Genomic DNA, 23067 nt, shown 5'->3' with positions numbered 1-23067 from the left:
CTTTCCACTAAGTTGAGTGCTGTAGTAATTTGCAGCTTATGTAGTGTTTACATTGAGTTCTGAACAAGTGTCGAGTTCAAAGAAACAGATTTGAGTGCTGAAACTAGAAAACCGGCTAGTTATAAGAAAAAAAAATTAAGCTAGAAGGCTTCCCTCCAACCCAGAAGGGCTTGGGGGCTCAGAAGCCTACAAACAGTCTAGACCACTTAACAGGAAAGGCAGGAAACAAGCTTAATTTTTTTTTGTTCTCTTTCCCAGATGCTCTTTTTGTACACAGTAGGAGTGCCTGAAATCAGAATATGATCTCACTGCACTCAGGTTGAGTGAGCAAATGAGATGGGCCCAGAAGGAGTATCCAAACACAAATTTACAAGAGTGGGTGGGCAGTTTCAAAGCCACTAAGATTAACACCAAAACAGAAACAAGGAGGGTGGGTGGGGAAACTAACTAACTGAAGAACAGAGTCAAAACTTCCAGTTCAGTTAATATTCATGCAACACAGTTAAATCAATTTAAATACTGTATTTGAAAAAAAGTGCAGATAAAGGTACTTAAATGCTCTTATACGTCCAGTTGAATACATATAGATCTTAGCCAGTCAAAGCTGAGGTTTTTAAGCAGAAAATATTTCAAACTGTACCACTTAAATAGGCAATGACAGGAAATCAAAGAATGTGGCTACCCCCACACCTGCAATTACTAACAGATAATAAAATTCAAGCAAGCACTAACTGGAGAACAGAGTCAAAAGTAGTATTCCAGTTAATGTTGGTATCACCGAGAATGTAGGTTTAATTTTTTATATTAGGGGAGAACCAGGACAGGATGTTTTCAAGAGTTTAGATATCACCAGGGGGAATATAGAGGGCAGCGGTACATATGTACTTGTGGTTGTTTATTTTTAGTAAACCTATTATAATTTCAGCATTGGCAAAGGTTGGTATTTTATTGGAGTAGGGAGTTATGGTATGGGAGGTGGGGTAAATTATTGCTACTCCACCTCCTTTTTTGTGGGCTCTGTCATTGCGAATGATTTGGAAACCTGGTGGTAGGATTTTGCTATCTTTTATATAGGTATTCAGCCAGGTTTCAGAAGCAACGGTAATAGTGTGGTTATGGGAAAGCTAGGCATGGAGGTTAGGGATTTTGTTTTTTTAGGCTTTGTGCATTAAGCGTAAGGCAAATGGAGCTTGAGTTTGTGGGTTGCGTGGGGGGTTTGGTGAGATTGATGTTAGGGATGGGCCCGGGGTTGGGGTGGATGTCGCCGGCTAGTGAGAGATGTGGTAGAGTAGAAGTGAAGCATTGTGTTAGGGAAGGGTAGCTTGAGTTTTGTGAGACTAGTGAGTTTCTGGTATCACATTTAAGAGGGAAGTATGCGGTGGTTGGGTTGGGAGCAGTTTTGGTTTGAAAATAGATTGAGTTAGAGGTAGAGTTCAATTACTAACAGATAATGTGAGATGGATGAGTAGGATGGGAAGTGAGGTTGATGGTAAGATGTAGTGGAGTGTGTTTGTGAGTTATGACAAGGGTTGGTAAAAAGTTTGAGAGAGGGAGATTAGTAGGGCAAATGGAGTTATAGGGAGAGATGTCATGTAGAGCATTGTAGGAGGGGTGAATGTTTGGGGTGATGTAGACCTACAGGTGGGTGGAGTTTGGCTTAGATGTATTGATTGGAGAGGTATTGGGTAGGGAGGTGTCAGTGGATGTATAAAAGTACAGGTAGTGGGGGCATGCGGAATTTGGGGGCAGGGTAGGGGAGCAGAGTGAGCCCGAAGGGCAAATGGAGCGGGTTACACCTTCCGGGAGGAGCCATAGTCTCCAAACAGAAAACTGTCAGTGAGAAGGTTAGCAACTACAGAAACAGGCAGCCTATCGTTTTGGTTTGAATGTTACCTTTCTGTTTGTTTTTATTATTTATGCACCAATGGGGAACTGCAGTTCACTGAGAGGTAGGAAAATGTAGTTATGCCAGGAGTTTAGAAAGGGGCATGCTTCACATTTATTTTATATTCTACTTCCCTGATGCTCTACTAAATCTGCTTTTGAATCAACAGATACACAGACACCTTTAGGTAGTGACCTGGGCTAGCTGGTTGATTGTTTTTCTCTTCTCACAGCTTTCTCCAAATCCTGGTCCATAGCCTCCCCCCATCTTTTCTTGTTCTCCTAACATAATTCTAGTGCAAGTTTCCTAGCCCTGTCAAACCTGTTTTCTTACAGCTTTCTCCAAGCCCTGGCTTTTAGCCCCACCCCCTTCTCTCGGTCTCCTAATATAATCTTATTGTAAGCTTCCCAGCCTTGTCAATCCTGTCTATCCCCTCACTCTTCCTCTTGAGAGTTTATTTATTCCTCCCCTGAGCTGTGGCACCATCTTTAAATACTAAAAACCTCTGCCCGACTACACTCTTTCTGTCTGTCCCACGGGCATCCCTCAGTAGTGTGCAAACTAAGTACCATTTGTACTTATGACTGTACTTGCATATTGAATCAAAAAAACTGATGTAGAAAAGCACCATCTTTTGACTTAGCTTTTCTGCCCTTGCTTTGTATACATTTGTTACAATAAACGGCAGAATAAAATATAAGAATGTAAAAGTAATGTGATATACAAGTCAAAATATAAGAATATAAAGTAAATGCCAAGCTTTGGAAAAATATATTTGTTACAGTAAATAGGAGGAAAGGGGGGGGGGGGTCCAGTAGTGTGCACAGCAGAAGAATCAGTAGGAGTATCAGAGAGAGAAGATTATAATAGACCTGCACTGCTCACAGTCTGTTGATAAAAGTAGAACTTGCAGTGGCTTTTACTGGTTTTTACGGGGTTTTGCTCTCCATGTTCTTGTATGCAGGCAGTTACTTCAGGTTTTTTGTTGTTGTTGGACCTTTGCGTGTGTTCAAGGGACTGTAAGGAGAGAGAGAGATGTTAATATGAAGCCAGAAAAGGGGGTAGGTTAAGTAAATAAGTGGAAATAAGAGACAAACAAGGAAATACCACAATTTAAGTAGTTCAGCTAAGCAGTACTTAATCAAATTAATTGAGGAACAAGCAGTGATAATTAATAAGAAAGTCACCCTGTTCAGTAATATGAAATTCAGTCTACTGCCACATTAATTTCACAGAATGCAGAGTAATTCATTGCCAGTACACTTTTCCAGCTATTTGTTGCTACTTAATAATGCATGCCAACAGAACTGAGCAACATGGGGTGGCAGGACTTAAAATTACATTAAAATCACTCAGTTTCCACATGATACAGTAACAGTATAGGCACTCAAAATAAGCTAAGTAGTAAAATCTAACACAGGTTGAAACAGCACAGTGGCGGATTACTGATGAGAGCACTCAGTACCAATTTAAAAGCAGTAACAGCAATGTATTCTACTAAGCTTTTTAACAAAATCAGACTGTCAGTTTGAAGCAGTGCATTTCCAAATTGTAACCGTAAAATGCAGCCAGTTTAACAGTAAAAGGTCATTACTTCCTTAAAGTAATTAAACCTACAGCTGCACACTAATTAGGAAATGACCAAGACAGTATAGGTGTTTTACAGGTGAAGTTGTACACTTAATTTAAAAGCAGTGAGAGTGATGTGTTCTAGTAAGCTGTTTAATAAAATCAGACTAAGTCAAGCTGAAACAGTGCATTTCCAAATTGTAAACAGTGAAATGCAGCAAGTTTGTATCAGTAAAAGGTTGATTACTTCCTTAAAGTAAGCAAACCTAAAACTGCACTCTAATTAGGAAATGACAGATATAGAAATTGTACAGGTGGGGTTATACACTAAAGTTGCATAGCAGAAGTTTTAACACACCAGTGCACAGCCATTTTGAAAATGTATTATTTTTGAAGCTGTAGTGGATCTTAACTGACTCCCTCTCACAGAGCCTACTGACAAATATATTTTGCTTAGTGGAGGTTTTTTTTCTTTCTAAATAATGCACAGTGTTTACTATGAAACTTTTTTTCATGTTGCCAGGAGAATGCGATAACGTTTGCAGTCTGTTTGAAAAGTAAAGTGATTCTTTGAGATGCTTGAATGGCTGTTATTACCCGTAACCATCAACCTATAAAACTTTTTTTTATTTAACAGCTGATGAGCGAATTGGGGAATACTGTAATCAACCACATCTATGAAGCTCGAATACAAGAACTAGGAGCAAAAAAGCCACAACCTGGAGACCCAAGGTATTGTGGAAAAATATGCATGCTGTAATTATCTGGTATCCTGCATGTACGTACTACCATCTTTGCACCTGCTTTCAAAAGTCTAAAGCTGTATTTTAAGGAGAAATTCCATTTAGTCTGGTGGTAACCCCAAAAAATATATAGATATCTTACTGTACCCTTCATAGCAAGCAGAGTTTTAACTAATGTAAATCTCTGAGAATATCCCTTATCTTTGAAAGTATGACGATCCATAGATAAAAATGTGTTGTTTCCTAAACTAGAATATGGACTGCCTCTCTTAACCCTTCACACCAGTGCCAACGCGCACAAATTCTAAATGACTGAAAACACAATTTGCCACTTTGTCCTTCTGGCCCATTATAATACACACCACTGTGACTTGCTTAATAGACTACAGTACAAGGCAGGACATTAATGCTACGTGTACTCACTCAAAATGATTATACTGTGGTACTGGCCACCACTAAAGAGTTTATTTCAAATAAGAGAACCAGCTTGCACCCTCAGTGACCCACAAAGAGGCCTTTTACTGCTCAGGCCCAGATTTTCTTACCTTTGTTGATGAAAGAGCAATCCCAAAACTGGACCCTGCCATGTGGTATCACTTGCCTCTTGACATGACAGAGAGTTCACTAGAATAATTCAAAGTGAAGCACAAAGAGTGCATTAGAAATGAAGCTGCATTTAACTGTTTTAGGGACCCTTGTTTTTTTTCCAAGCATCTTTATTTTCACATATGACAAAGGCAATCTTACATTTATATAAATGAAAAACTTAAAAAAAGATACTTTTAGTTGCAAAAACAAAACTGGAAAGCAGAACCAAGCTGGATAAAAACGGCACTGACTGTTTTATTCAAGGTAAGCGCTTTCAGCTAAGCAAATGCCCAGCCTTCATCAGACAAAAGTCACTCCACACAGCTCTGTTTTTATATAAAAAAGTAATTCACATTAATTAATCATTAATAAACCAATCACTATCATGAATCAATTTAAAATGGTTACACCTATAATCATCATATTATAAAAACTTCCTTTCTTAATCTTGTTAGTCAGTGTAAAACAAATGTTTACTCAAGAAACACCTATTCATACAAAAAGCCAAATATAAAGTGTATATAATACAACAAAGTTACAAACTACATTAAAAAACCACACAGTAACATAAAAAACTGAATGCTTAAGGATAGTAAAATAAATAAATACATTATTCAAAGAAAAGCTGTCTCACATTAAAGTTGCTATAAAATGCTATACAAATTGCCAAATAGCATTTACCTAAGAAGAGCTTTAAGTTTAAGCACACACTTTATGGATGCAAAATCATTTAACCCTGGGGGGAGATGAGCACATGTTCTAATTTGCCAAAATAACTCTTGCTCTTCCAGATCCAACTGCCATGGTCCTCCTCTTATATAATTTCTAACCTGGTGCAGCACACAAAATGCAAAACAATGATCAGGGAAATCTAAAATGTGCCTAGCAAGTGCATTTGTGAGGTCCTTCCTACCTATGGCATACAGGTGTTCATAAATTCTTTTCTTTATTTTTCTCTCTGTTTTGCCGATATAGAAGGAAGGACATTTCTCACATAAAGCTACATATATAACTCCCTGTGTATCACAGTTGTAATTACCCTTGATAAAATAATTTTTCCTGTTAATGTACACTTTCTTTTCATTGTGAATAAATTTGGTAAATTAGAACATGTGCTCATCTCCCCCCAGGGTTAAATGATTTTGCATTTTGTGTGTTTTTTTAATGTAGTTTGTAACTTTGTTGTATTATATACACTTTATATTTGTTTTTTTGTATGAATAGGTGTTTCTTGAGTAAACATTTGTTTTACACTGACTAACAAGATTAAGAAAGGAAGTTTTTATAATATGATGATTATAGGTGTAACCATTTTAAATTGATTCATGATAGTGATTGGTTTATTAATGATTAATTAATGTGAATTACTTTTTTATATAAAAACAGAGCTGTGTGGAGTGACTTTTGTCTGGTGAAGGCTGGGCATTTGCTTAGCTGAAAGCGCTTACCTTGAATAAAACAGTCTGTGCCGTTGTTATCCAGCTTGGTTCTGCTTTCCAGTTTTGTTTTTGGTTTAAACAGTTTGAGTGTATAATACTTTTAGTTGCAGTTTACATCATAGACACCATGGAAACAACTGTAGTTGCAAACATTATACATCACTTATTAATCGTTCAGTCATTGTCAGTTGAGCATTACATGGCTCATTGAAATCCTGCCTCTCAAACCTCGTTCCTGCTGTGCATATTTTGTTCCTACAATTCCCATTTTTTCCTAATAGTTAGCTCCTTCCCTTTTCTAAAGATCCCAATTTCAGTTGTTTTATCTCTGTTACTATAGTCACTACTTCTAGTAAAGTTGGTCTAGACTTTGATTTCCATTTTCTAGTAATTGTTTTTTTTGGCAACCACCATAATTAGACTCAGCAAGGCTTTATTATGTCTAGGCAATTCAGATTCTGTAGCATAACTCAAAAAAAATTATTTCCCAAGTCAGTCCAATCTGCCCACCCAGCATCTCCGGAAGAGCGGTCTGCAGAGAATCCCTAAAGTCTGCCAGCTCACTACACTCCCAAAATATATGATGATCTTTGTGTTTCATTGCTGCAGTCATTACATTTGGGTAATCTGCTGGCAGGTTGCCCTCAGTCGGCCTGAATTCCCAAGTCTTGGGTCCTGTGTTGGTGGTTGTCTCCTCTTCCATGTCGTCAGGGGTATAACATGCAGCCGACGCCATTTTCTTTTGTCTGTCTTGCCGCGCGGTGCCCGAAGCAGAAGCATTTTACAAGTGCCGGTCGGCCGACTACTGAAATATTCAAGTTTGTGTTTCAGAACAGAAGTCTTCACTAAAGCTAAGTACCCCATTGGGGAAACTTTTTTCTTGCTTTTTATCAGTCAGAAAAAGTTAATTGTATTACATGTGGGAAGCAAATACCTCTCATAAGGATTTCCATTTATACTGTATTCCTTGCCTAGGCCCTGATCACAACGTGCCTGGCTGTCAGTTTTGTGCTAGATTTAACCAACGCACTATTAAGCGTCTGTATATTTTTGCATCAAAGTATTTTGGAAACAGATTTAACTACCCAGAAATGTTGTCTGATAGCAATCAGACTACCGGAGTACATAAAAAACGCAAAGAAAAGAACAGAGAAGGGCTGTCAAGATCCAAAACAACAAAGCTTCTCCTAAGCCAGTCTCCAGTACTCAGTGAGGCGCTTTTACAGCCCCTGATACCCGCTACCTTCGAGTCGCAGGTCTCTACCGACACCCATGTGGAGTCCGGCATGCCGCAAGATACTCAGGGTATTGGACCGACGGATGTATCTTCCTCGTATGGGTCTGGAGCCACTGAGCAGGCACCGGCTTCTGAGGGTGTATTCAGACCTCAACATTTGTATATCAAACCGATGACAGCTGCAAAACAAAAGACAAAAGCAACTTCTAAAACGAAAAGACTGACGCATGAGCCACGTGCACAGGTCTTTATGCCTAAAAAACAGATGATCAAAATGGCTGAAGACCTTATTACCTTGATCAGGGGTACCCATCCCCCTCCTGATAAGAGGCCTAGGCAAGACACTGATTATGAATCTTCAGATCAGGTTTCTATTTCTTCTGATTCCTCTTCTGATCAGGAATTATGTATACCTCCCTGTGAGGATTCTGATGCTGAGGAGTCTATTCCATCTGCATCTCCTCCTGAGGATTATTCATTTGGAGAAACCTTGCAATTTTGAGGGAGCATTTTCAATGGGAGAGTCAAGACTTCTCAGAATCAAGAGACTTGGGGATTTCCTTCTCCCTCAGCACAGGCCTGTAGCTGTTCCCTCTGTTTTAGACATTGTGGATGATGTGTATTCGGAGTCGAGCTTGACCCCCTGACTCCTTACCTCCAGCTCCCACTAAGCCTGACAGATATTAGAGGGTCCCTGACTGTCATAAATTTTTATTTAGAAACCCTGCTGCTTATCCTGAAACTATTTCACGGGTCCAAAGGGAGTCCTCAACAGCAAAAAATTCTACCCACTCTGACAGAGATTCTAGGGCACTGGACAGATGGGGAAAAAAGGTTTATACATCTGCAACCTTGGCAATCAGGGCATTAAACTGGCAATTTCATATGCTTAAGTACTAACAACATGTTATGGGATTGCTGAAACAGAAAATGATTTCAGAATGTGCAGAAAATAAAGAATTGCAGGAATTATTGCATGCAGCTGAACAAGCTGGAAAGCATACTTCGCAATGTGGTTTTGAGTCCTTAGAGGCCTCCTGCAGGGCCACACTTACTGGATCTGTGATTAGGAGGCATGCCTGGTTAAAGGAACAAAATTTGCCTGATCATGTTAAAGCTAAATTGATAGATGCACCTTTACAGCATGATTCTCTGTTTGGTATTAAGGCAGAAGAGGTTTTAAAGAAAACTGAAGACAAAGCTAAGTCTATGCAAACTGTTAAAGACTTCTTACAAGTGCAGCCACCAAGTTTCAGTCGACACTGGCCTACAAAACAATTGGTCCTTTCCTGTGTCAGACAGAGCTCTAAGGGGCAAAACCAGGCACCCTAAGGGTTCCAGATACCAGGCGCAAGATTCATACAGGTCAAAGCATTGGGGCGCTTCCACCTCCAAATCTGGAGGAGATAAAGTGCATAACAACAGAAAGCAATTCCAATGACTTCCCTCTGCCTACACTAAGCACTTATATTTTGGCAGCACCCATACGGAGGAAATTAGCACTTTTTGCTCAAAATTGGCAGTTAATAACCCAGGACAAGTGGGTACTAAACATCGTATCACAGGGATACAGATTCCATTTCCACACTCTGCCAATGGCAAATTGTTGGCCAGATCTGCCAAAAATCAATGGGCAGAGGCACAGAAACAGGTTATGTCCCTCATGGATATGGGGGCCATTCAGACAGTACCAGAACAGGAAAAAGGACAAGGTTTTTTACTCAAGATCCTTCTTGGTACCCAGAAAGGACAAGGCCTGGCGACCAATACTGGATTTATCAACTTTGAACACATACCTGGACATTCCATATATGGGGTCGCCATAGCGGATCACTTGTCTGCTCATGATTGACACTAGAGTTTTACGCTGTCGAGTTGCCAACCTGGCACCCAGCCTTCCACAGAAGGCGCACATGCACACTCACGCCTAGGGCCAATTGTAGAGTGTCCAATCCGCCTACAGCATGTCTTTGGGATGTGGGAGGAAACTGGAGCAACCGGAGGAAACCCACGCGCGACCACAGGGAGGAAATGCAGACTCCGCACAGAAGGCACCCCAGCAGAGGATTGAACCGGAGAACCTCTTGCTGTGAGGTGGCAACGCTAACCGCTGCACCACCGTGGCCATCCTAAAGTATGGGAAATGGCTAAACAATAAAAATGGAAATCACAATTAAAAAAAAATCTCTACACCAGACCTTGATTGAGCGCAGCAGAAGTCTTTGGTGGCTGGACAAGATTTCAGTAGGAATCTTACACTTAGTCTAATATTCCCATATTATTGAAATTTCTCTAGAAAACTGGATTCTGTCATCTGGACATTTGATATTTACAGATGACATCCATTTTCATGACGGATGACAGGTGTGATGGAGAGAAGGAACCAAAGGATTAGCATACTTGCATAAATCTTTATCCATCTTTACCGCTACTTACAGTGCATTCATATCATTAAAGCCTTCTACATTGAGGAAACGTAGAAAGGGCTGGAAATTGAAAATGAGCACAGTATGGCTTAAGGAACAAATTGAAAGAATATTACTATGGTGCTAAGTTCACAGTAAAGTCCCCCCCCCCTCCTTTGAACTTTACCAGATAAAAACATCACCAATGACTCATAAAATCCACTAGGTTACATAAACTGCAGAATTTAGCTGATGAGTGATAATGGAGATGAAAAGTACAGTTGTGTACCTACCATAAATGTAGATGTTCGAGTGTATTCACTGTTGCAGTCATTCCACTTGGGTTATCCTGCTGGCAGGCTACCTGCAGTCGGCCTGAATTCCAAAGTCTTGTTCCGGCGTCGGTTGCTGTCACCTCTTCCCTGACAGTGCGCCAGGGGTATAAAAGATGCAGCAAACGCCATTTTCTTCAGTTTTTCTTGCCCCAGATGTCAGTTGCCCCCCGAAGAGTATGCTAAGAAATTATGCCAATAAAAAAGCATGCACCAAAATAAAACAATCTTCATCTACAAGGAAATGCACCACATAGGTTGTAAAGAATTGAGAAGTACAGATAAGTCCCAGCAAAGAAAGGGGGATGGTGGGAGGGTAACCTGGACTGCAACAGTGAATACACTCGAACATCTACATTTATGTTAAATGTACACAACTGTACTATGTTCATTGTGTTTCACTGTTGCAGTAATTACACTTGGTTTGAATCCCAAAGCTGAGGTTGGGTGACTGGACCTAAATAGAATTAGGAGAGGCTATGAGGCCCTGCAGAACTGCAGTGGCAAAGCCTGCTCTGGATTTAGAGTAAAGAGGTAAGTGGTAGTGCTTGGTAAAAGTGTGCACTGAAGTCCAAGTTGCAGCTTCCAAAATGTCCTTGGTTGGTACTCCTCTGAGGAAGGCTGCTGAAGTACCTGCTCTGGTTGAATGTGGCCTGATGCCCTTAGGCACTGATTTGCCATGTTGAGAATAGCGGAAACGAATGCAGTTGGCTATCTATTTGGAAATAGTCTGCTTTGAGATAGCTTTTCTTTGAGATCCTGCAGCATATGCCACTAAGAGTTGCTCAGACTTTCTGAAGGCTTTAGTTTTGTCCAAGTAGAAGCGTAGCTGTCTGTGTATGTCCAAAGAATGTAGAAGTCTCTCCACTTTATTCTGTGGGTTTGGATAAAAGGTAGGCAAGTGAATTGTTTGATTAAAAGCCACACTGGACACTACCTTAGGCATAAATGTTGGGTTTGTCCTCAGAGAAACCCTGTCTGGATGGAAAATTATGAAAGGTTCAACTGCCATTAGTGCCTGTAATGCTGAGACTCTTCTTGCTGAAGTTATTGCTAAAAGCAGAGCTGGTTTTCATAAGAATTTTATTTCAGCTGTATTGGCTGGCTCAAAAGGAGGCAGTGTGAGTTTTTCCAAGACAAAGTTGAGGTCCCATGCAGGTATTGGTGCTCTTCTTGGGGGTCTTATGTTTTTGACCCCTCTGAGGTACTGGCTTAGTAGTGGATGTGAAAAAAATTGATGGGTCCGTATTGTAATGAGCTGAAATGGCAGAGGCATGGATCTTAATAGATGAAAAGGATAGGCCTTTGTCCAGCATCTCAGTTAGATATTGTAAAATCTGAGGAATATTTGGTACAAGCATGTCAATTCCTTGTCCCCGGTTCCAAGCACAGACTCTCTTCCACTTTTCTGCATATGATTTTCTGGTGCTGGGCCTCCTGGCCTCCAAAATAACATCCATAACTGCTTTGGAGAGGGGTGTGTTCTGAATGGTTACATTATTCGCCAAGCAGCCAGATTTAGGGTTCTGAGTTGGCTGTGCAATATTGGATTGTTTTGTTGGGTCAGTAAATGAGGAATTTGAGGTAATGTCCAGGCTGGGCCTTGAGACAAGCTCTTTAGGATTGGGTTCCAGTGCTGGCGTGGCCAGTCTGGGGCAATCAGGATCATTTTTGGCTTCTCTCATCTGACCTTTAGGAGTACCTTGGGGAGGAAAGGTAGTGGAGGAAAGGCATATACTGTAAGGTTTTTCCAGCTGAATGATAGAGCATCCACTTTCCATGCTAGCTTGTGGTAAGTCCTTGTACAAAATCTCTGTAGTTGGCAGTTGTGAGGGGAGGCAAATAGATCTATGTCTGGGCATCCCCATTTCCTTGTTGTTATGCTGAAGATTTGTGGATCTAGTTTCCACTCGAGGATCCATGAGGTTTCTGCTTAGTACGTCTGCCAGAGTATTTGTCTTTCCTGACAGGAATTGTGCTTGCAGGTGCACTTGATAAGTCAATGCTATGTTCCACAAAATCATGGCTTGTCTGCAGAGGGGGTAGGAATGCGTGCCTCCCTGCTTGTTTATGTACCACATGACTGTAGTATTCTCAGTCTTTATCAGCAGTTTTCGTGGAAGAAGCAGATCCTTGAAAGTTGTCAGGGCATTCTGGACAGCCAGCATTTCTTTTAGATTGATATGAAGATGCATTTGGCTTGTGGGCCATGTGCCCTGAATACATTTTCCTGCCATGTGGGCCCCCCAGGCATAATCTGATGCATCTGTTATTGTCTGCCTGGCAGTGGGTAGAGTGAAAGGCTGTCCCTTGTTGTGGTGACAGGCCTGTGCCCACCATCGAAACTCCTGCTGCAGGCAGGGAATGAGGGTAATTAGCTTTTCCAGGCTGTGGCAATGTTGAGTCCAAACACTTTTTAGATACCATTGTAGTTTCCTCATATGCAGTCTTGCATATGGAATTAACAGAATGCAGGATGCCATGAAGCCCAAAGCCTGCAGAATTTTTCTTGCAGATAACTGGGTTTTTGTTGCCAACATTTCGAAGTAAGAAGTCAGTTGCCTTTGTTTGTCTGGCGTGAGATAAGCCATCTGGGCAGCTGTATTTAAGCTTGCACCCAGGATTATCTCAAGATGGTACTAGTTTTGATTTCTCGTTTACTGTGTACCCTAGGCAAATGAACAATCTTTTTACAAATGCCAGATGCTTTAGTAGAATGTCCTTGTTCTCTGCTTGAATAAGGCAGTTGTCCAAGTAGGGATATATTTGAATTCCTCTTTGTCTGCAAAATGCAATTACTGGTGCCAGGCATTTTGTGAAGACCCTGGGCGCAGTAGATAAGCCAAAGGGCAGTGCAGAGAATTGGTAGTGCATTGAGCCAGCTATGAAATCTGAGGTATCTTCTGCAAGATTGTCTGATTGGGACATGCAGGTATGCCTCTTTTAGGTCCAAGGTTACAAGCCAAGCCTTCTTGTCCAGCATGGGCAGAAGCTGCTGCAGAGTCAACATTTTCAATTTTGGAACGTCCAGAAAAGTGTTTAGAATAGACAGGTCCAGTATTGGTCTCCAGGCTTTGTCCTTTCTGGGTACCAAGAAAAGTGAGTAAAATCCTTGTCCCTGCTCATGTAATGGTACTCACTGAATGGCCCTCATATCCATGAGGGATGAAACTTGCTTTTGTGCCTCTGCCCATTGATTGTGTGGCAGGTCTGGCATGCCTTTTGCCTTTGGCAGGGTGTGAAAGTGGAACCTGTAACCCTGAGACACTATATTCAAGACCCATTTGTCCTGGGTGATCATGTGCCAGTTTTGTGGAAAAAGTGCTAGTTTTCCCCATAAGGGGGCCTCCAAAAGATAAGTGCTTGGTACTGGTAGAGGAAAGTCATTGGGACTGTTTCCTATAAGATTGAGATTTGTCTTCTCCACTTTCGGAGGTAGAAGTACCCCATTGTTTAGGCCTGTATGAGCCTTGGGGCTGGGATCTGCCTCTAGGGCATCTGTATCTGCCTCTTTGTGGCCTATCTGACACTGGAAAGGACCAATTTTTTGAAGGCCAAGTCCTGCTAAATCTGGGTGGCTATACCTGTAAGAAATCCTTAACTGTTTGCATAGATTTCGTTTTATCCTCCATTTTCTTCAACACCTCTTCTGCCTTAACACCAAAGTATCATGCGGTAATGGAGCATCTAATAAATTTGCTTTAACATGATCAGGCAGATTTTGTTCCTTTAACCAAGCATGCCTCCTAATCACAGAACCCGTTACAGCGGCTCTACAAGAGGCCTCCAAAGAATCAAAACTACATTGCAAAGTATGTTTTCCCACTTGTTCAGCTGCATGCAAATAAATGCTGAATTTCCTCATTTTCTGGACCTTCAGAGTTAGTCAACATTTTCTGTCTTAACAGTGGCATTAAGTATTGCTGATATTTAAGCATTTGAAATTGACAATTTAAACTGAAGATGGCTTTACATATAACTGTGTAGGTCTGAAAACACCCTCAGAAGCCGATGCCTGCACAGCGGCTCTGGACCCATCTGAGGGAATAGTTTCCGAGGATCCAATACCTTGAGTTTCCAGAGGCCCCCGTGGCTCTGAGGTAGCGGGTGTCAGGGGCTGCGAAAGCACCTCACTGAGAACCAGCGAACTGACGACTAGCTTAGCAGAAGCCTCATCGTCTGTTTTGGACCTCGGATGCCTGTCCTTGTCTTTATCCTTGCGTTTTTTATAAAATCCGGTCGGCTGTTCTGCCGGCATTGTATAATTGAATCTTCGGCCAAAGTAATGAAAGGCAAAATCGTACAGACGCTTAATAGTGCATTGGTTAAATCTAGCACAAAACCGACAACAAGCAACGTCGTGGTCAGGGGCCTAGGCAAGGAATACAGTAAGAGTGAAAATCCTTATGAGGTATTTGCTTCCCACAAGAAATACAATTGTTAACTTTTTCTGACATCGGTCTGGAGCAAGGGGGAAGTTTCCCCAACAAAGTACTTAGCTTTAATGAAGACTTCGGATCTGAAATTCAAATTCGAAAATGTCAGGAGTCTGCCGACCGACACTTGCGAACTGCTTTTGCTTCGGGCACTGTGCGGCAAGAAAGACTGAAGAAAATGGCGTCGGCTGCATCTTTTATACCCCTGGCGCACTGCCGTCAGGGAAGAGGCGACAGCAACTGACGCCGGACCAAGAATTTGGAATTCAGGCTGACTGCGGGTAGCCTGCCAGCAAGATACCCCAAGTGTAATGACTGCAACAGTGAAACACGAACATCTCATCTAGAGCAGGTTACGTCTACTTGATCTGTGAGTACCCAGCAGTGCAGCATATGTAGACTAAAATTAGGGAGGCTCTCGAATGCATGTTATAGTCCCACTACATTCATTAGATGCAGCTAAATTATGTCTATTTGGCATTCATTGGGACATAACATACAACCTCAAGAGGTTAGCCTTGGGATTAACCAGGTATCTTTATTACTTTAGTGGTCATTTTTAAGAAAGCCAAAATCTTACCTCAAGACATTTTCTAACATATACACTGCAATGACTACAAAATGGTTAGATTAGGCAGAACACTAAGGATAATCACAGGGCTTTCTTTAGTTATGTTAGGAACCTGGGTGGGAATTCCCAGATATGCTCAGAATTAGTCCAAAATGACAAAAAATACACCAAACCCACAGACATTGCCAACATCCTAGCTGACAGGTTCAGTGCAAACTTCTCCCCCTCTTCCCCACCAAAAGGGCAAATATCTATCCCAGCAGAGTGCTGCCCCCCTGACATCTCAGATGCTCAGATGAGAGCTGCCCTCTCCAAAGCAAAAAACACAGCATCAATGGGCCCAGACGGTGTCCTGGGCTGCGTCCTACATGAACTCCAAGAAGAACTAAACCCAAACAAAACTACTGTTATCTCAGCCTTACTACAGGATATGTACCCAGAGAGTGGCGTACAGCAACAGTGGCCCCTCTCCACAAAGGTGGCGCCTCAACGGATCCTGGAAACTTATCGCCCCATAAGCTTGACTAGCTTGGTCTGCAAAGCTATGGAAAGGATCATCATGGACCTCATAAATAAAGATATTGGGGACCTACAGACACTGGATCCTACCCAGTTCGGCTTTAAGGGCAGATCCTGCCTCTTAACCTGGTCGATTTCTTTGAAACAGTCACCAAGGCCATTGACGAGGGGAAGGTGGTCCACACAGCCTACCTGGACCTTGCAAAAGCCTTCAATACAATACCCCACTCGGGCATTATAGATAAGCTCACCAGCTTAAATATAAACCCCTATGTCACTAGATGGGTTGCAAACTGGCTCAAGGACAGAACCCACGTGCTTAGAATTGCTGGAGCCATGTCAGACTCCAAACCAGTTACAAGTGGCGTCCCACAAGGCTCAGTCCTGGGATCTCTCTTGTTCGGTATATATTTCTCGAAGGTACAGGCTAACACGGAAGGACTGTGGCTGACCAAGTTCGCAGATGACTGCAAACTGGGCACCATAATAGACTCTCCAGCCGACACAAGCATCCTCCAAAAGGGCCTCATAGAAACAGATAAGTGGTGCCAGAGCCATGGCCTCAAGCTAAATGCCAAAAAGTGTATAGTCATCCCTTTTGGCAAAAACAAAATGCCCACAAATTACCACATAGGTGGTAATCCATTAAGTACAGAAGAAGTAATTAGGGACCTGGGGACCCAAGTTGATAGCAATCTCTCATTTGACAGCCACGTGGCCAAAGCGGTTAGAAAAACATTTTATATAGCCCACCTAATCATGAAGGGATTCACATCTAGATCAGGGGAGGTCATCGTGCCTCTACTCATCCCTCATCAGGCCCATAATTGAGTACAATGCCCCTTTTGGGATGTACCTTACCAGACACCTGCAGCAACTGGAAAGACCCCAAAAGTACCTCAACCAGAGGATCAAAGGGCTCAAACAGATGCCATATGCTGCCCGGTTAAAGAAACTCCAGCTCTACTCAGTGGCATACCGCCTGTTCAGAGGCGATCTGTGCCTGACGTATAAAGCCATGTCCAACTCGGAATTAATGGACATGCTGCACCTCAGAAAATCCAAATCCCATTGAGCTACGCGCTCAAGAGGCTTGAACCTCAGCACTGAAATAAATAGGACATGCTGAAGGGACAGGTTCATAACCCAGAGGCTCCCTTCACTCTGGAATAAAGTCCTAGTCCAGGTTAGGCAGAGTCCCTCATTGACTCTCCAAGAGGAATCTTGATGAGTTGATGGGAGATGGTAGGTTTACCCCGGGTATCACTTCTGTGTCACTGTTAGACAGAGGCACAGTATACTAACCTCGAAAAAGGGCATAGCAAAATTAATTTAAAATGGGTGCGAAAGCCAAACACACTCTGGCGAGGCTTATAAATGCCATAGGGCAGATAGCCTAGTATGAACCTATGAACCTATAATTGGACAGGTTAGGAATCTAACTAACCTTGAGACCACTGGGTGTATATTTGAACAGATGTTAGATTATCCCATTTAATATCAAGCAATGGGTTTCGTGTGCTGTTTTTTCTTTTAACTGCAAAGCCGAACTGTGGATGTTAATTTATTACTAAGTGAAGAAATATGATATACTGAATCTCTCTCTCAATTTGAGCATGCTTACAAACTGCTCAAATTATTACTGGTAGGTTTAATTGTGCTCTATAAAAGAGTTGTTCAAAAAATAAGCACTTTCTGAATATGGAGATCTACAATGCTTGACTGTGATCTGCTGAGACAGTTTGCAAAAGTAACACATTTCAGCTTCATACACATGCACACACAAGGCTCACACCAAACCATATCAATAACTGTCCTACTGGGGGAAAACTAAACCTAGTGTTCATTTGCTTTAATGCATACAGGTAGCTCCTCTGAAACAACCAAAAAAACCACACTTTCTGAATAGGGCACCTTCTATACCTGACTACGATCAAATGAAAAATTCTGCACGATGTAACTTATTTTAGCTTTTTTCACGTATAAATTGCTCATGATGCAGTCTTCACAATAAATGAGTGAAAGACAAACCTTTTGGGAGTAAATGTTCAGCTGCTTTCACACAAACACTTTTCCCTTCAACCACCTTCCATGCATTTCTTACCGATAGATATTTATAGCAAGTGAATTGAAAAATATGTCTGTGTTTTACAAAGGCATCCAGTACTTCAGGCCTGAATCTGCTCTGGTATATCTCTGATCATTCTGGTATTAGGTCACAGTAGAATCTAACACATCTAATCTCATATGTTACTGCATTAGATTCAGAAGCAGCGCTGTAATGCTGACTGGCTACATCATGATCTTGCTCCTAGGTATACTACTGGCTCCTTTTAATAAGGACAGTTAAGATGATATCATTAAATATTTCTTCATCCCTTGGTTAATAAAAGTAAAATTAACACATAATAGCATTTTTGCACAAAATGCAGTGCAGCTCCAGACTAACCTGCCACAATTAAACACACATATACAGGCACAACCAATGATGTCTGAGATTAACAACCTACAGCAAGAGTTACACAGGATTCAAATCTTTTCACAAAATTCCAGCTAGTAAAAACATTTGGCAGTGTAAAACAATAAAAATAAATGGTACTGAATGGTCTCACAGGATCAACAACTTGGGAGTAACGGACATTTAGAAAGGGTATGGAAATAAACATGAAGAAATTTAACCAAAAGAGATGCAATAAAAATAAAGTAAATTATGATGGCTCTGCAAAGAAAGCTAAGGGGCTGAAGGTTTTCCACATCCACAATAGCAAGTACCAGTTTCCAAGGAAAACCTACCTGACACAGCAAGGACGATTTGAACACAAACAGTTCACATTACAAAATAAACCATATAACTGATACAGAAAGACAAAATAACAGACAGCAGATATCAGTAATGCATTATCTCTATCCTTCCCCTCCATTAATGTTTATTTTATTTAAGAGCAGCTTGATAAACGGGTAGGTGTGCTGGTCCGAACCCCCTTTTCAGCTACAACCCAAGCTTCAGAGAAGCAGTACAACAAATGACAGACAGATAAAAGAACTTATAATAGCAATTAAGTACATTACAAAAAATGCACTTTTAGTTTTATGAATGGGCAAGTTCAATTATACAGATAAATGGAAGCAAATTAGGCATCACTTAAATTCAGCTTAGCAAAACGAAGGAGACTTTTGGGGGGGTAATAAGTTTTCACATAAAAAGTAGATTTGAACACAAGCAATTAGTGTTTACAGGAGTGAATGAAATTATTTACAATATGTATTTTTATTCACAACATATGTACAGTGGTCACTGGAATCCTATGGAAAGTCTACAGAACTTCTAAAACTTTCAAAATTAACAAGCACTTGCGCCCATAATTTGAAAGATATAAAACACTTAATATTAACAAGTGTCCCTAAAATGAGTGGGTGGGTGGGGTCCACTCCGATCATTTCTGCTTGAGCAGAGGAACTAGGCAGGGTTGTCCGCATTCCCCTTTGTTGTTTGCATTATATTTAGAACCACTGGCAAAGAAAATAAGGGGCTCAGAAATTCAAGGATATAATTGGTATGGTAGTCAGAAAAGGCTGGCTTTATTTGAAGACATTTTATATATGACAAAAACAGAAAGGGACATTACTGTGTTGTGGAACATTTTAAGACCATTTGAAATCTTCTTGGGATACAAAATTAATGACACTAAAACAAAAGCAATAGTGGTAAATTATGTACCCACACATGAATTGGTCCAACAATATCCATGTTTATGGGGACATGGTAAAATGTAGTATTTAGGAGTTTGGATTAGAAATGGCAATATTGTGGCAGCGAAGGATGTGTGTGAAGAGACTAAACAGAAGACAATAGAAAAATTGATAAACTGGAAGTTTTGTTTTATGGCTATGGATTACCAAGATACAAGCCATTAAAATATTTTCAGACCCTTTAAGTCTTACACACAAGTCAGGCATACTTTTATCAACCGGAGGAGGTTGTGGCTAGCATTTAAAAAAGAGTTCATAGGTTCATAGGTTTATACTAGGCTATCTGCCCTAAGGCATTTATAAGCCTAGCCCAAATTTTCGCCACCTTATATGAAAAAATACTGTGCCCATTAGTTTGTTGTGCCTCTGTCCAGCAGTGACACAGAGATGATTCCCGGGATAAACCTACGATCTCCCATCCACAGGTCAAGATTTCTCTTGAACAGAGCCAGCGAGGTGTTCTGCCTCACATGGACCGGGATTTTATTCCACAGCATAGGGAGTCTCTGAGTGATAAATCTATCCCTCCAGCACGTCCTATTTATATCCATGCTAAGATTTAAGTCGCTTGCTCTAGTGGTTTTGGTGGATTGGGATTTTTTGAGGTGGAGCATGTCCATTAATTCCGGGTTGGACATGGCCTTGTATGTCAGGCACATGTCACCTCTGAGCAGACGGTATGCAACTGAATAGAGCTAGAGTTTCTTCAATCTGGCAGCATATGACAGATTTTGGAGTCCCTTTATCCTTTTGGTGAGGAACTTTTGTGGTCTCTCCAATTGCTGCAGATGTCGGGTGAGATGCATCCCGAATGGGGCATTGTACTCGATCATTGGTCTGATAAGTGAAGAGTACAGGGGAACAATGACTTCACTAGATCTGGATGTGAATCCCTTCATGATCAGGTGGGCAATGTAGAAGGTCTTTCTAACCACTTTAGCAACGTGTGTCAAAAGAAAGGCCACTGTCAACCTGGGTCCCCAGGTCCCTGATAACCTCTTCTGTGCTTAGTGGATTGCCACCTATATGGTAGCTTGGGGTTACCTTGTTTTTCCCGAAGGGTATGACTACACATTTTTTGGCGTTTAACTTCAGGCCATGGCTCTGGCACCAGCTATCTGTTTCCGTGAGTCCCTTCTGAAGGATATCCGTGTCCGATGCACTTTCCACTATGGCACCCAGTTTGCAGTCTTCTGCAAACTTTGTCAGCCAAAGTCCTCCCATGTTGGCCTGTACTTCTGAGAAGTAGATGCCGAACAATAGGGGGCCAAGGACCGAGCCCTGTGGGACACCACTTCTGACCGGCTTGGAGTCTGACATAGCGCCAGCAACTCTAACCCTGTGGGTTCTGTCCTTAAGCCAGTTTGCAACACATCTTGTGACATATGGGTTTACATTTAAGCTGGTAAGTTTTTCTACAATACCCGAGTGGGGTATTGTCGAAGGCCTTTGCAAGGTCAAGGTAGGCTGTATGGACTGACTTTCCCTTATCAATGGCCTTGGTGACTGTTTCGAAGAAGTCGACCAAGTTCAAAAGGCATGATCTGCCCTTGACGACGCCAAACTGGGTCGGGTCCAATGTCTGCAAGTCCCCTATATCTTTGTTTATGAGCTCCATTATGATCCTCTCCATAGCTTTGCAGACTAGACTTGTTAAGCTTATGGGGGTAATTACCAGGGTCCGTGAGGCACCGCCTTTGTGGAGTGGGACCACAGTTGCCGTACGCCACTCCTTGGGCACGTATCCTGTGGTAAGGCTGAGATTAAACAGCTGCCTTATGTGCGGGTTTAATTCCTCATTTAGCTGGTGTAGCACACAGCCGGGGACACCATCCGGTCCCATTGATGCTGTGTTTTTAGCTTTAGAGAAAGCAGCTTTCACCTGCGCATTTGATATGTCTGGGAGGCTACACTCTGCTGGGATAGTTCTCTCTCCTTTAGGGGGGGAGAGGGGGGTGAAGTTTGCACTGAACCTGTCTGCCAGTATGTTGGCAATGTCTGTTGAAGGATTTTATCTGGGAAGGGAAGATAGCAATTGTCAAGTCATATAAACTGACAAAGCAGACTAGGATTACCTAATTTGAGGGGTATTTTAGAGCACTACAGTTGAGACTCGTATATAGCACAAGAAGAAAAGTATAATTCGAAGTGGAAAGGAATGATGCCGACACTGGGAGGAAGCTCAAGAAATAAGGGCGAGATTAGGATTTTGGATGCAGACTCATGAGAACAACCAAAAGCATACAGAGTATTATGTTCATAAAATAATAGGGAGTATTCTAAGAACCAAACCAGCACAAGAATGGAGAAAAGAGATGTTGCTGATAGGGATGACTGTGGTCAGGGATACAGACAACAGGCAAGAGGAGACTGGAATTTATTGGGAGAAAACTGGCAAAGGAACAAAGATATTGGGAGCAAATAACTAGAAAGGGAAATGTAATGGGATGGGAAGAGGCCAATAATGTATTTGGACTGCAAGTTAGAGACTACCTTCCCTATCAAGAACTGATATCAGAGTATAGGCAAAGAGAAAGAAACAGGGGGCTCCTAAATGAAAGACCAGCACTGGTACAGTTTTTAATAGTCCAGAACAGAAGCTGCCGTTAAAGAAATTAGTAAAGCATATAGAATATTACATAATAATAAGAATCAGAGGAGCTTAGAAATGATTGAGAAGAGAGACTGGATAAGCCATTTACAAAGAAACAATGGGGGATATATGTATTTTCTCCCAAATATGCAACAAAGGCTAGAAGATTTAGTATCTTTTCCTGAAGTGTTTACATAGGTATTTTATACCAAGTATAGACTGCAAAGATTTTATATATCCTCAGGTGGATATAAATGTTGGAGGTGTGAAGGGCAAGAAAGAGGTAGCTGGGAAAGTACAGTTGTGTACACTTACCATAAATGTAGATGTTAGAGTGTATTCACTGTTGCAGTCATTACATTTGGGTAATCTGATGGCAGGTTGTCCTCAGTCGGCCTGAATTCCAAAGTCATGGGCCCTGCGTCGGTTGCTGTCTCCTCTTCCATGACATCAGGGGTATAAAACATGCAGCCGACGCCATTTTCTTTACTTTTTCTTGCCCCTGATGTCAGGTGCCCCCAAAAAGGTAGCAAAAAAAAAGGATATGTATATATATATATATATATATATATATATATATAGATATATATATAGATATATATAGATATAGATATAGATATATATAGATATATATAGATAGATATATATAGATAGATATATATAGATAGATATATATAGATATATATATATATATATATAGATATATATATATAGATATATATGTATAGATATATATAGATATAGATATATCGATATAGATAGTAGATATATAGATATAAATATAGATATATATATACATACATGCATCAATATAAACTTTACCTTCATCTACAAACAAATACACCACATAGGTTGTAGAAGATAGAGAAGGAAAGATAAACTCCAGAATGACAGGGGGATGGCAACCTGAACTGCAACAGTGAATACACTCAAACATCTACATTTATGGTAAGTGTACACAACTGTACTCTCTCATGGCTGTGGAGCCTTTCATTATCTT

General features: G+C 41.2%; 1 protein-coding gene across 1 annotated transcript in view; it reads left to right on the top strand.

Annotated features, from left to right (window-relative positions):
* Window positions 1–23067, top strand: part of LOC122801280 (arf-GAP with coiled-coil, ANK repeat and PH domain-containing protein 2-like) — a 2104317-nt gene that overhangs the window by 1222642 nt on the left and 858608 nt on the right. The window contains exon 16 of the mRNA XM_044070827.1: window positions 4092–4186. Within this exon, the coding sequence (XP_043926762.1) occupies window positions 4092–4186 (95 nt within the window). The remainder of the gene's footprint in view (window positions 1–4091; window positions 4187–23067) is intronic.

Source organism: Protopterus annectens, chromosome 4.part1 (assembly GCF_019279795.1).
Source record: "Protopterus annectens isolate FY-2018-M chromosome 4.part1, PAN1.0, whole genome shotgun sequence".
Taxonomy (NCBI): Eukaryota; Metazoa; Chordata; order Ceratodontiformes; family Protopteridae; genus Protopterus; species Protopterus annectens.
Note: the sequence above shows the minus strand (reverse complement) of the source record. Positions and strands in the feature narration are given on the sequence as shown.